This window comes from Bombina bombina, chromosome 4, assembly GCF_027579735.1.
Source record: "Bombina bombina isolate aBomBom1 chromosome 4, aBomBom1.pri, whole genome shotgun sequence".
Classification (NCBI taxonomy): Eukaryota; Metazoa; Chordata; class Amphibia; order Anura; family Bombinatoridae; genus Bombina; species Bombina bombina.
The window spans coordinates 1,092,501,329-1,092,515,425 of record NC_069502.1 but is presented as its reverse complement, the minus strand read 5'-3'; the positions used below and the strand labels follow the sequence as shown (position 1 = coordinate 1,092,515,425).

Here is a 14,097-nt window from a genome sequence, read left to right as displayed (position 1 = left end):
AAAGCTTAATATCAATGGAATGAAGGGGTTCAAACGGAACACCCTGAAGAACTTTAAGAACCAAGTTTAAGCTCCACGGAGGAGCAACAGTTTTAAACACAGGCTTAATCCTAGCCAAAGCCTGACAAAAAGCCTGGACGTCTGGATTCTCTGCCAGACGTTTGTGTAAAAAAATAGACAGAGCAGAAATCTGTCCCTTTAACAAACTAGCGGATAAACCCTTTTCTAAACCTTCTTGTAGAAAAGCCAATATCCTAGGAATCCTAACCTTACTCCATGAGTAACTCTTGGATTCACACCAATATAAATATTTACGCCATATCTTATGGTAAATTTTTCTGGTAACAGGTTTCCGAGCCTGTATTAACGTATCAATAACCGACTCCGAAAAACCACGCTTTGATAGAATCAAGCGTTCAATCTCCATGCAGTCAGCCTCAGAGAAATTAGGCTTGGATGGTTGAAAGGACCCTGAATTAGAAGGTCCTGCCTCAGGGGTAGAGACCATGGTGGACAGGACGACATGTCCACTAGGTCTGCATACCAGGTCCTGCGTGGCCACGCAGGCGCTATCAGAATCACCGATGCTCTCTCCTGTTTGATCCTGGCAATCAGTCGAGGTAGCAACGGAAAAGGTGGAAACACATAAGCAATGTTGAAAACCCAAGGGGTTGCTAGTGCATCTACCAGTACCGCTCCCGGGTCCCTGGACCTGGATCCGTAACAAAGAAGCTTGGCGTTCTGGCGAGATGCCATGAGATCCAGCTCCGGTTCGCCCCAACGAAGGATCAGTTGAGCAAACACCTCCGGGTGAAGTTCCCACTCCCCCGGATGAAAGGTCTGGCGACTTAGAAAGTTCGCCTCCCAGTTCTCCACGCCTGGGATGTAGATCGCTGACAGGTGACAAGAGTGCGACTCTGCCCAGCGAATTATCTTCTAGACTTCCAACATCGCTAGGGAACTCCTGGTTCCCCCTTGATGATTGATGTAAGCCACAGTCGTGATGTTGTCCGACTGAAATCTGATGAACCTCAGTGTTGCTAACTGAGGCCAAGCTAGAAGAGCATTGAATATTGCTCTTAATTCCAGAATGTTTATTGGGAGGAGTTTCTCCTCCTGAGTCCACGATCCCTGAGCCTTCAGGGAGTTCCAGACTGCACCCCAGCCTAGTAGGCTGGCATCTGTTGTTACAATCGTCCAATCTGGTCTGCGAAAAGTCATTCCTTTGGACAGATGAACCCGCGACAACCACCAGAGAAGAGAATCTCTGGCCTCCTGGTCCAGATTTAGTAAAGGGGACAGATCTGAGTAATCCCCATTCCACTGACTTAGCATGCATAGTTGCAGCGGTCTGAGATGTAGGCGCGCAAATGGCACTATGTCCATTGCCGCGACCATTAAGCCGATTACTTCCATGCACTGAGCTACTGATGGGCTTGGAATGGAATGAAGGACACGGCAAGCATTTTGGATTTTTGATAACCTGGACTCCGTCAGGTAAATCTTCATCTCTACAGAATCTATAAGAGTCCCTAGAAAGGGAACCCTTGTGAGTGGGAACAGAGAACTCTTTTCCATGTTCACTTTCCACCCATGCGACCTTAGAAATGCTAGAACTATCTCTGTATGAGACTTTGCATTTTGAAAAGTTGACGCTTGTATCAGGATGTCGTCTAGGTACGGAGCCACCGCTATGCCTCACGGTCTTAGTACCGCCAGAAGCAAGCCCAGAACCTTTGTAAAAATTCTCGGGGCCGTAGCCAACCCGAAGGGAAGAGCTACAAACTGGTAATGCCTGTCTAGAAAGGCAAACCTTAGGTGCCGATAATGATTCTCGTGAATCGGTATGTGAAGGTAGGCATCCTTTAAGTCCACTGTGGTCATATACTGACCCTCTTGGATCATGGGTAGGATGGTTCGAATAGTTTCCATTTTGAACGATGGAACCCTTAGGAATTTGTTTAAGATCTTCAGGTCCAAGATTGGCCTGAAAGTTCCCTCTTTCTTGGGAACCACAAACAGATTTGAGTAAAAACCTTGCCCTTGTTCCGTCCGCGGAACCAGGTGGATCACTCCCATTACTAAGAGGTCTTGTACATATCGTAGAAATGCCTCTTTCTTTATTAGGTTTGTTGATAACCTTGACAGATGAAATCTCCCTTGTGGAGGAGAAGTTTTGAAGTCCAGAAGGTATCCCTGAGATATGATCTCCAACGCCCAGGGATCCTGGACATCTCCTGCCCAGGCCTGGGCGAAGAGAGAAAGTCTGCCCCCCACTAGATCCGTTTCTGGATAGGGGGCCCTTTCTTCATGCTGTCTTAGGGGCAGAAGTAGGTTTTTTGGCCTGCTTGCCCTTGTTCCAGGACTGGTTTCCTTTCCAACCCTGTCTGTAACGAGTAGAAGTCCCTTCCTGTTTTGGAGCGGAGGAAGTTGATGCTGCTCCTGCCTTGAAATTACGAAAGGCACGAAAATTAGACTGTTTGGCCTTTGATTTGGCGCTGTCCTGAGGAAGGGTGTGACCCTTACCTCCAGTAATGTCAGCAATAATTTCTTTCAAGCCGGGCCCGAATAAGGTTTGCCCTTTGAAAGGAATATTAAGCAATTTAGATTTAGAAGTTACATCTGCTGACCAGGATTTAAGCCATAGCGCTCTGCGCGCCTGGATGGCGAACCCGGAGTTCTTAGCCGTTAGTTTGGTTAAATGCACAACGGCATCCGAAATAAATGCATTAGCTAGCTTAAGGGCTTTAAGCTTGTTCATAATCTCATCCAATGGTGCTGTGCGAATAGCCTCTTCCAGAGACTCAAACCAGAATGCCGCTGCAGCAGTGACTGGCACAATGCATGCAAGGGGCTGCAATATAAAACCTTGTTGAACAAACATTTTCTTAAGGTAACCTAATTTTTTATCCATTGGATCTGAGAAAGCACAACTATCCTCCACCGGGATAGTGGTACGCTTGGCTAAAGTAGAAACTGCTCCCTCCACCTTAGGGACCGTCTGCCATAAGTCTCGTGTGGTGGCGTCTATTGGGAACATTTTTCTAAATATCAGAGGAGGGGAAAAGGGCACACCGGGTCTATCCCACTCCTTGCTAATAATCTCTGTAAGCCTTTTAGGTATAGGAAAAACGTCAGTACACACCGGTACCGCATAGTATTTATCCAGCCTACATAATTTCTCTGGGATTGCAACCGTGTCGCAATCGTTCAGAGCCGCTAACACCTCCCCTAGTAATACACGGAGGTTCTCAAGCTTAAATTTAAAATTTGAAATTTCTGAATCCGGTCTCCCCGGATCAGATCCGTCACCCACAGAATGAAGCTCTCCGTCCTCATGTTCTGCAAATTGTGACGCAGTATCGGACATGGCTCTCGTGTCATTGGCGCGCTCTGTCCTAAACCCAGAGCTATCGCGCTTGCCTCTTAACTCAGGCAAATTAGATAATACTTCTTTCATAACATTAGCCATATCATGCAAAGTGATTTGTAAGGGCCTTGATGTACTTAGCGCCACAATCTCACACACCTCCTGAGCGGGAGGCGAAGGTACTGACACGTGAGGAGAGTTAGGCGGCATAACTTCCCCCTCGTTGTCTGGTGATAATTTCTTTACCGGTAAAGACTGACTTTTATTTAAAGTAACATCAATACAATTGGTACACATATTTCTATTGGGCTCCACATTGGCTTTTAAACTTAATGAACAAGTAGATTCATCTGTATCAGACATGTTTAAACAGACTAGCAATGAAGGCTAGCAAGCTTGGAAAAAAATCTTTCAATAAATTTACAAGCAATTGAAAAAAAAACACAAAAAAACGCTGCAGCGCTTTTAAAAACACAAAAAACTGTCACAGTTGAAATAACAATGAACTAATTCAGTTATAGCCAACAATTTTAACAGTAATTGTATGAATTTAGCAGAGGATTGCACCCACTAGCAAACGGATGATTAACCCCTCAATACCCAAAAACGGATAATCAATTTAAGATTTAACGCTTTTATCACAGTCAAACACACTGTCACAGGTCTGCTGTGACTGATTACCTCCCTCAAAAATGAATTTTGAAGACCCCTGAGCTCTCTGTAGACGTCCTGGATCAAGGAGGAAGAAGCAGGAAGACTGTGCAAGAATTTTAACTGCGCAACAAGGCGCTAAAAAAGGCCCCTCCCACTCATATTACAACAGTGGGAGACCTGTTACAACGGTTTCTATGCAGAAATACACGTTAGCCATATGGAAAAAAATCATGCCCAAAAAGATTTATCACCAAAGTACCTCACAAAACGAATAACATGCCAGTAAACGTTTTAAAAACAACTTTCCAGTGTTATGCAAAGTTATCACTAAGCCTGCTACCAGTCGCTTCTACTGCAGTTAAGGCTCATACATTTATTTCAGTATTAACAGTATTTTCTCTCTCAAATTCTAGTCCCTAGAAAATAACTCAACTGCGCATACATTTATCAGCCTGATACCAGTCGCTACTACTGCATTAAAGGCTGTACTTACATCATATGGGTAACAGCAGTGTTTTCTTAGTCAATTCCATTCCTAGAAAATATTACTGCACATACCTCAATTGCGGGGGACCCCGCATGCTATTCCCTTTTCTGAAGTTACCCCACTCCTCAGAATGTGCGAGAACAGCCAGTGGATCTTAGTTACGTCTGCTAAGATCATAGAAAACGCAGGCAGATTCTTCTTCTAAATACTGCCTGAGAGAAAAAAACAGCACACTCCGGTGCCATTTTAAAATAATAAACTTTTGATTGAAGAATAATTAGGTAAAAAACTCCTATCTCCTCTCGCGACCTCCTTCTTTGTTGAGACTTGCAAGAGAATGACTGGATATGACATGTGAGGGGAGGAGCTATATAGCAGCTCTGCTTGGGTGATCCTCTTGCAACTTCCTGTTGGGGAGGAGAATATATCCCATAAGTAATGGATGACCCGTGGACTGAACACACTTAACAAGAGAAATATCTTGAATATCTATATGCAGTGGTAAATAACCATCTATAAGGTTAGGGGGGAAAATAATCTAGTGCACTCTTTAAATAACAGATATATACTTACAGAGGTTGAATTTGGTACATATTCCAATTAATTAAAAATAGAAAGAAAAAAAAAGGCAAAATTGGCTAAAGACTATTTATCATTAACAGGACACAGCCTTACACATTTATCTACATATAAAAGCAATAGCAAGCAATCCGCAAAAAATTGTGCAAACAGGTAATAGTGACATAAATTCATATAACAAATGCCATCAATCTAGGCTAGGTGTAAATAACAAGCTCGGCACTATATCATGCAAAGCATAGTTCCAAATCACCTGATTTTATATAAACAATCCAAATGATGACTCTTATTTTATTTCTGGGTTGCACATAAGACAGGAGTAGTTGTAAACTTAAAAATAAACTTATAGTGTTCTGAAAAAGTGAAAAGAAAATGTCTGTAGACGTCCTTTAAGCTAAGGGCATAACCATAAAACACAATACCATGTGCAGGAGCTCATTGGAGTAAAGCAGCTGGTGCTGTGCACAGACCAACTAATCGATTATGAGATTCGTTCACAACTATTTTCATAATCGATTATTATTGATTATACCGATTAGTTGTTGCAGCTCTAATCTGAATCATGAAAGAAAAAACTATGGTTTAGTATCCCTTTAACTTTAATTTGATGTGTCATTAAAGGAATCACATCCAAATATGACTTAAAGGGACATGAAACAACTAAGGCGTTAAGGTTTTCTGAGAGCATTTAGACTCAGCTAGTATGTTATCGTATTGCAAGACTAAAGAAAATGAATTATTAGGTATTTAATGACTCTTTAAATAAAAGTTGATCTCCTTTTTTTTGTATAGAATATACATAAAAGGGCCTGGCTGATAAAGGACTCACTCTACAATGTTATATCATCCTCTCATTATTACTATGCATAAAATCCCTTACTTGAAGGAGAGCTGTTGCAGTGCTCCGATAATGCAGTGTACACGGCCGTACAGTGGAAATGAAGCCGCTGCTTGCAACAAGGATTTTTCGGCTTGCTTGATTTCATTATCAAGGTTAGTCATAAGCGACCTGACAACTGAAACACAAAAGATTCATTTTTAGATTCCATTTTATTCTGAATGAATGAAAAAAAATCAGAGAGACCACTGCAAAATTATCAGTTTTTCTTGTTTTACTACTGACAACATTTCTCCAAAATTCCAAATAAAAATATTGTCATTTAGAGCATTTATTTGCAGAAAATCACAACAGAAAACAAGTTCATGTTCATTTTTTAACAACACAATAAGTAATGTTTTAACTTAGCAAGAGGTCAGAAATAAATATTTGGTGGAATAACCCTGATTTTTAAACAAAGCTTTAATACGTCTTGGCAAGCTCTCCACCAGTCTTTCACATTACTGTTAGGTGACTTTATGCCACTCCTGGCACTAAAATTCAAGCAGCTTTGTTTGATGGTTTGTGACCATCCATCTTCCTCTTGATCACATTCCAAAGGTTTTCAATGGGGTTCAGGTCTCGAGTTTGGGTTAGCCATGAGAGGTTCTTGATCTGCCCGGTCATGCCTTGCTGAAACACCCCCAGATCATCACCAATACTCCACCAAATTTCACTGTAGCTTGTAGGCCTCTCCAGGTCTCAATCTAACCATTAAAAAACAACGACAATGCTGAAAATTGGATTCATCAGAGCAGATGACCTGGAATCGGGCAGATTTATCTTTGCAAAGGATGCATGCATCAAGCAATGTATAAGGTTATCTTGGAAGAAAACTTGCTTCCTTCTGTTCTAACCATTTTCCTCAACTCTGAGGCTTGTTTTTTTCAGCAGGACAAAGCTCCATGCCACAGAGCCAGGTCAATCAAGGTGTGGATGATGAAGGACCACCAGATCAAGAGCTTGTCATGGCCAGCCCAATTTCCAGACCTGAACCCACTTGAAAACCTCTGGAATGTGATCAAGCGGAAAATGGATGGTCACAAGTCATTAGACAAAGCCCAGTTTCTTGAATTATCGCACCAGGAGTGGCATAAAGTCACCCAACAGACATGTTAAAGACTGGTGGAAAGTATGCCAAGATGCGGTGATTGAAAATCAGGGTTATTCCACCAAATATTGATACATTAATATTGTGTTGTTTAAAAATGAATATGAACTTGTTTTCTTTGCATTATTCAATGTCTAAAAACACTGCATCTAAATGCTCTAAATAATAATATTTTAATTTGGAATTCGAAAGAAATGTTGTCAGTAGTTTATAGAATAAAACAAAAATTTTAATTTTACTATATATATATATATATATATATATATATATATATATATATATATATATATATATATATATATATATATATATATATATATATATATATATATATATATATATACACATACACACACACATATTTTGATTGGAGTAGCAGTGTTAGTCCAGAGATTTAGATATCAAAATAATTGAGCAATGATACTTTTTTATTGGACTAACTATACATTTATAAGATGACAAGCTTTCGGAAGAGTGTCTTCCTTTTTCAAGTCTGAAGCAATACTGACCAATTTGATGGAATTTACAGATTATCTCTTAAAATATTTAAGATATAATCTGTAAATTCCATCAAATTGGTCAGTATTGCTTCAGACTTGAAAAAGGAAGACACTCTTCCGAAAGCTTGTCATCTTATAAATGTATAGTTAGTCCAATAAAAAAGTATCATTGCTCAATGCAATACTCTCTTTATTTTGATATATACATATATATTGTGTGTATGTATATATATATATATATATATATATATGTGTATATATATATATATATATATATATATATATATATATATATATATATATATATATATATATATATATATATATATATATATATATATATATATATGGGAACCAGGAAACTCCTCGGCACACCAGGTATAGATAAAAAGCCAGTCTTTATTTACTAACGAGTAAAAACAGGATCCTCATACAGCAACATGATAAAAGCAATAATAGATGAACCGGAACAGGGGGAACAACACCTCCTGTGACATCATACGCGTTTCATGCCTCTGGGGCACTTGTTCACTGATAGAGAACAGGTGGTGTAGGTGCTCTTAATATACAAATTACTGTCCAATAACATAGCATCAATGAAGACACATTTCATTAACCCCTGAAGTTCCTGTCACAAACAAAAAATTACTAATCTATATAGCCTCTATGTGTAGTATCTATTACAAAAATAAGTGCATATATATACATTATATTATAACATATGTTTGATTCACAATATCACAATAATAATAAATTCAAGTATAAATGTAGGTATATATTCAAATTGGACATCAAGACCTAATCCCTACTGTGATGTGAAATGACAAAACAGTTTATAATGCGTTAGTTTGAAAAGTGTAATATTTAAAAGGACACTTTTTTTCTTTGTGACAATGCATTATAGTGGTTGGTCAACGTTGAACAAACATATTTACATCCATCCTGGAATTCAAACCCGTAGGTACCCTAGTTTTTAAATGTAGAATCCAAAAAACCTCCCTTTCATCCAGTTTCTTTTCCCTGTCACCACCCCGGGGATGTCTAGGGATAAAGTCTATGCCCTGTACTTTCAACAGAGATTTATCAGAATTGTGAAAATTTTTAAAATGTTTGGCAATGGGCGTTCTTGAGTCAGGGTCCTCTATGGACCTAAGATGCTCCATGACTCGGTCCTTCAAGGACCGTTTAGTGCGTCCCACATATTGAATGTTGCACCCCTGACAAGTCAATAGATAAATTACATGTGTACTGTTGCAATTTATAAAATATCTTATATCACTTGTCTTGCCTAATGCTTCTGATCTACAGGTGTTACCCTGAACTATATGTGAGCATGTTTTGCATCGTGAGGCATTACATTTATAGCACCCCTTACGTTTTTGTAACCATGTGTCATTTACGACTCTAGGCAACATGGAGGGTGATAAAATATTTCTCAGTGTCTTGGCTTTACGTGACACAAACTTACAACCTCCCGCCAGGACTTGATTTAGTTTTTCATCACTCTCTAGAATTGGAAGACTCTTTTTAATTATCTTGCAGATCTTTCCATACTCCATACTGTATGGTGTAGCAAAGATTGGTACAGAAGTAAAAGGTTTCTCATTACTCTCCTTTATGCCCCTTCTGTCTTTTTTATATGTCAGCAGTTCTGACCTGGGGACCTTGTCCACTTCAGTTTTTGCTTGTGTCAAAATATTTTTGGGGTAACCTCGTGATTTTAATCGTTTAACGGTATCTGCAGCATGCTCTTCATAGGTTTTCGGATCAGTACAGTTCCGTTTCACCCGAATGAGTTGACTTTTAGGAATTGAGGCAAGAAGATGTGATGGATGGCAAGAGTCATATTTGAGAATACTATTGCCTGACGTGGGCTTACGGCATAGTTCAACCTGAATTTCTCCATCTACTGGTCTAATGGTTACATCCAAAAAATTTAAAGAATCTACACTGGATTCTATTGTAAAAATGAGATTTAACCTATTATTTGACACATATTGATGAAAGGAATGAATAGATTCATTGTCTCCATCCCAAATAAATACCAGGTCGTCTATATAGCGACCATAGTAAATAATAGATTGCCTGAAGGGGTTTGTATCTCCGAAGATGTGGAAGAGCTCCCACCAACCTAAAAATAGGTTGGCGTATGATGGCGCAAACTTGGCGCCCATGGCCGTTCCACATCTTTGGAGATAGAAACGTCCTTCAAAAAGAAAAAAATTGTGAGTCAGCAAGTATTCGGTAGCTTGCAACAAGAAAGATATCGTTGCCTCGTCATAATTGGATCTATGTCTTAGAAAAAACTCTAGTGCCTCCAAACCTTTATCATGAGGTATTGACGTATATAATGAAGAAACGTCCATGGACATAAGAGTGTAACTAGATTTCCATGAAATCTCTTGTGTTTGTCTGATAAAAGATGTAGTGTCTTGAATGTAGCTTGGTAGTGCTAGAACTAGGGGCTGCAAATATATGTCCACCAATTCAGACAGTGGTTCGTTGAGGGACCCTATCCCCGCTACAATTGGGCGCCCCGGAGGATTTAGGGGATCTTTGTGTACTTTGGGAAGATAGTGAAACACGGCAGTTACCGGCCACTCGGGAATCAAATATTCTGACATATTGGCCGAAATAATACCATTGTCCATGCCGTATTTCACTATCTCCCCCAATAAACCCTTGTATATTGCCGTAGGATTAGTGGCCAAAGTGCAATATGTATTGCGATCTGATAATTGGCGAAAGGCTTCCCGGACATAATCTTGCCTATTCAGGACTACTAGGTTTCCACCCTTGTCGGACTCTCGAAATACAAGATTTTTATTTGTAGTTAATTGTTTCAATGCTAAATTGTCAGATGCAGTGAAATTCTTATTAGAATGTTTGGTTTTGTTAGTAGTGGTAAAGAGAGGATTTTTTAAATCACTGTCAAGTTTAATAAGTTGGTTTTCAATGGTTTGTTGGAAGATATCCAACGAATTGCCTCTTGTTTGTACTGGATAGAAAGTACTTTTGTTTTTTAGTCTTGATATATTTATGTCCTGAACAGACGGACCATGTCTAGTGCCATCAGTATCTAATAATTGTAAATCTTCCATATCTTGTATACAACATTTGTCTTGAAATGTTAAACCACCCTCAAAATCATGGATAGATTGTTTATGAGAAACATTGTTTTCCCCGTCCGACATTAACTCTGTCTCAGACTCATCTTTGAGGAAATGTTTTTTAAGAGTGAGTGATCTCACAAATTTGTTTAAATCCAAAATGGTCTGAAACAGATTAAAATGACAGGACGGAGAAAAACTCAGTCCTCGTGACAATACCCTTTCTTCCTCATAACTAAGATTGTAGTTTGATAAATTGATCACTTCTTTTGCAGATATCTGTGTGTTTGTTTCCTCCTCACTCTCTGTGGGTATCGTTTTGTTTTTTCTGTGTCTACGACGGTATCTATTTTGGCCCCCTCTACGTTTTCTTTTGGATGTAAAGGTTTTAGAATTGAGTGAGGTGGGCCTGATCCGTTTTTTGACATTGCTAATTGGGGAACAATAGGTGTACTGAGTGCTGATAACTGTTCTGAAGTGTCTTGTGTGTATCCTGCGGAATCACTGTCTGATGTATCGTAATCGTACTCTGTATCACTAAAGGTTACCTTTTTGTTCTGTTTTGACTTTTTGTATCTGAGTTTTTTGCTCTTATTATTGCTAACAGAGACCGATCCTATGTGTGACCATGAATAAACATTTTCAGTATCATAGTCCATTTTATCTCTGTTAATTTTTTGTGCCTTAAATTCCCACAATTCTCTCCGAAATTTCTGCATATTTTCTTTAAATTGAGTATCATAGAGACCGAATTCAGGGTCTGTTTGTACCTGTTTTAATTCAGTTTGTAAATCTTGCATTTGTTTGATCAGTGTCAATCTCTGTTGTTTTTTGTAATTAATCAGAATTGTCATTAGTGTTTGTGAACATGTGGAAAGGGCTTTATTCCATTCCTCTATAAACTTTGAACATGTGACATGGAATGATGGAAACTTCTTAATCCTAAGCCCCCTAGGGATATGTTCTCTCTGTTGGTAAATAAGGAAGGTCTTGATGTCCAATTCTAGTCTAATGTCTGTCTTTCTCAAACTGTCCATTTGTACAAATAAACTCTCAAGGTCATGTTGAACATCATCTAACCAAGACTGTAATGTGTCTGCTGAAGGATCTAATGTTTGTGTAAGATCCTCAAAAACACACACACACACACACACACACACACGTATATATATATATATCTGAACGAAAAACTTGCACTCTCTGGCCTTTTTAAGAAAAATCCTTTACTGTGAAAAGTAGTGACGTTTCAGAGAACAAATATCCCCTTCCTCAGACACAGTGTATACACATTGCAAACAATATATAGCGAACAATCAATGCCCCACCCCCAAAATTAGGATATATATATATGATATATATACATATATCAAGCATGCACACATGCATAGATCAGATTTACTGTGATTTCAAGGCTATAACAATCATAAGTAATTAGTCTGGATATGCAAATGAATTAAAACAAACCAATGAAGGTGTTTAGCTCCTCAAAACTCCCACATTGAGCTGTCAGTAATTTGCAGGCTGGCATTTCCTCTTGGCACCGCATCCAGGTGATCAAAGCACTTTGGAGATCTTCCTGATACGTCAAGAAGTTCAGCAAGTAGGATGCAGTCACACAATCAAAGTGTTTTGTACTTGTGCTCAGATTCATTGCTGCTTGAAGCAAGTTAAACAGTTTCTGGGAGTCCTGCAACATAAACCAATTGATGGAATCCACATTTGTTAGAGTATTTGTGTGTGAAACCCTTAAGGGGAAAAAAGCGGAAAATAATATGCAATAGAAAAAAGTAAACTCAGAGGAAAACAAAGATATGGAGTCTGACGATCAAAAAGTCATTAGCATTGAGAGAAATCACGTACATTCTTTTTGGGGCTTTTTTGATCATTATAGTTTAATAGATCTGCCTTTTCTTCACACTCAGAACTCTGAATAGTGAAAGAAACAGCTCTAAAGCTAAAATTTGCCTTTCTATATTTTTTAAACGATCAGGAAGTGCTGTGAAGCACAAATATTGCCAAATTAAAAGTAGATAAAAGAGTTCAGTAGTTTTTAAAGGGATGTGAAACCCAACATTTTTCTTATAAGATAGAACATATATTTTTAAACAACTTTCAAATTTACTTCTATTATATAATTTGCTTAGTTCTCTTGGTATCCTTTGTTTAAAAGCATACCTAAGTAGGCTCAGAAAATGGGCGCTAGCCGTTGATTGGGGGCTGCACATATATGCCTCTTTTCATTGGATTGGCTTAACGATATGTTCAGCTAGCTCCCAGTAGTGCATTGCTGCTCCTTCAATAAAGGATACCAAGCTAATGAAGCTAAATTGATAATAGAAGTAAATTGGAAAATGGTTACAAAATGTATGCACTATCTGAATCATAAAATAAAAAATTTGGGGTTTCATGTTACTTTAAGATATTAGAAAAAAAATGAACATTTTTAACATTAAGATAGATGCCATTTTAAAAGCCCTGAAAACCAAGTATTCTTTGAATATATATTTTGCAACTAAATGGCTGTAAATAAAAATAACACTGTGCTACAAAAATGTCTATCATCTATATGAAAATATATTAGATTAAAAACAGGTGCACTTTAATTCATCAAAATTTACATTTCAATCGTGTTGTGAAAATACTTACCTTTTTAATCTTGACAGCCGCTCCAGCTTCCCCCTGTCGTCACAAGCCTCTTCCTACGTCAGAAATGACGGATCGTTCATACTCCAATCACGGCTTTCCCCCCGGGGGAATCATTGTCTGATTCAACGCCGTGATTGGAGGAAGCCGGATTCCTCATTTTAGACCCAGGAAGAGGCTTTGTGACAGACTGAGGAAGCGATGCCTCGGCTGTCAAAATTAAAAGGTATTTTCACAACACAAGTGAAATTTAAATTTTGATGAATTAAAGTGCCCCTGTTTTAATGCAAATTTTTAAAAACCGGGCACTTTATCATCAAAATTTACATTCACTTTAAATTAAAAATAAAACTTCAGATTCAAATACACCAATCCAGAATCCAAACTTATTCTGAAATACAAACTTTAAAAAAAAAATTATATATACATATTTTTTTAAATAAAAAACATAATTTATGCTTACCTGATAAATTCCTTTCTTCTGTAGTGTGATCAGTCCACGGGTCATCATTACTTCTGGGATATTAACTGCTCCCCTACAGGAAGTGCAAGAGGATTCACCCAGCAGAGCTGCATATAGCTCCTCCCCTCTACGTCACTCCCAGTCATTCGACCAAGGACCAACGAGAAAGGAAAAGCCAAGGGTGAAGTGGTGACTGGAGTATAAATTAAAAAATATTTACCTGCCTTAAAAACAGGGCGGGCCGTGGACTGATCACACTACAGAAGAAAGGAAATTATCAGGTAAGCATAAATTATGTTTTCT

At 38.5% G+C, this 14,097-nt stretch overlaps 1 protein-coding gene across 2 annotated transcripts in view; it reads right to left on the bottom strand.

The window, feature by feature from the left end:
* Positions 1 to 14,097, bottom strand: part of THADA (THADA armadillo repeat containing) — a 1,857,831-nt gene that overhangs the window by 1,670,050 nt on the left and 173,684 nt on the right. For both annotated transcript variants that reach the window (XM_053712286.1, XM_053712287.1), the window contains exons 17-18: positions 12,153 to 12,375; positions 5,971 to 6,106 (exon numbers count right to left, since the gene is read on the bottom strand). In XM_053712286.1, coding sequence (XP_053568261.1) covers positions 5,971 to 6,106; positions 12,153 to 12,375 — 359 coding nt within the window. The remainder of the gene's footprint in view (positions 1 to 5,970; positions 6,107 to 12,152; positions 12,376 to 14,097) is intronic.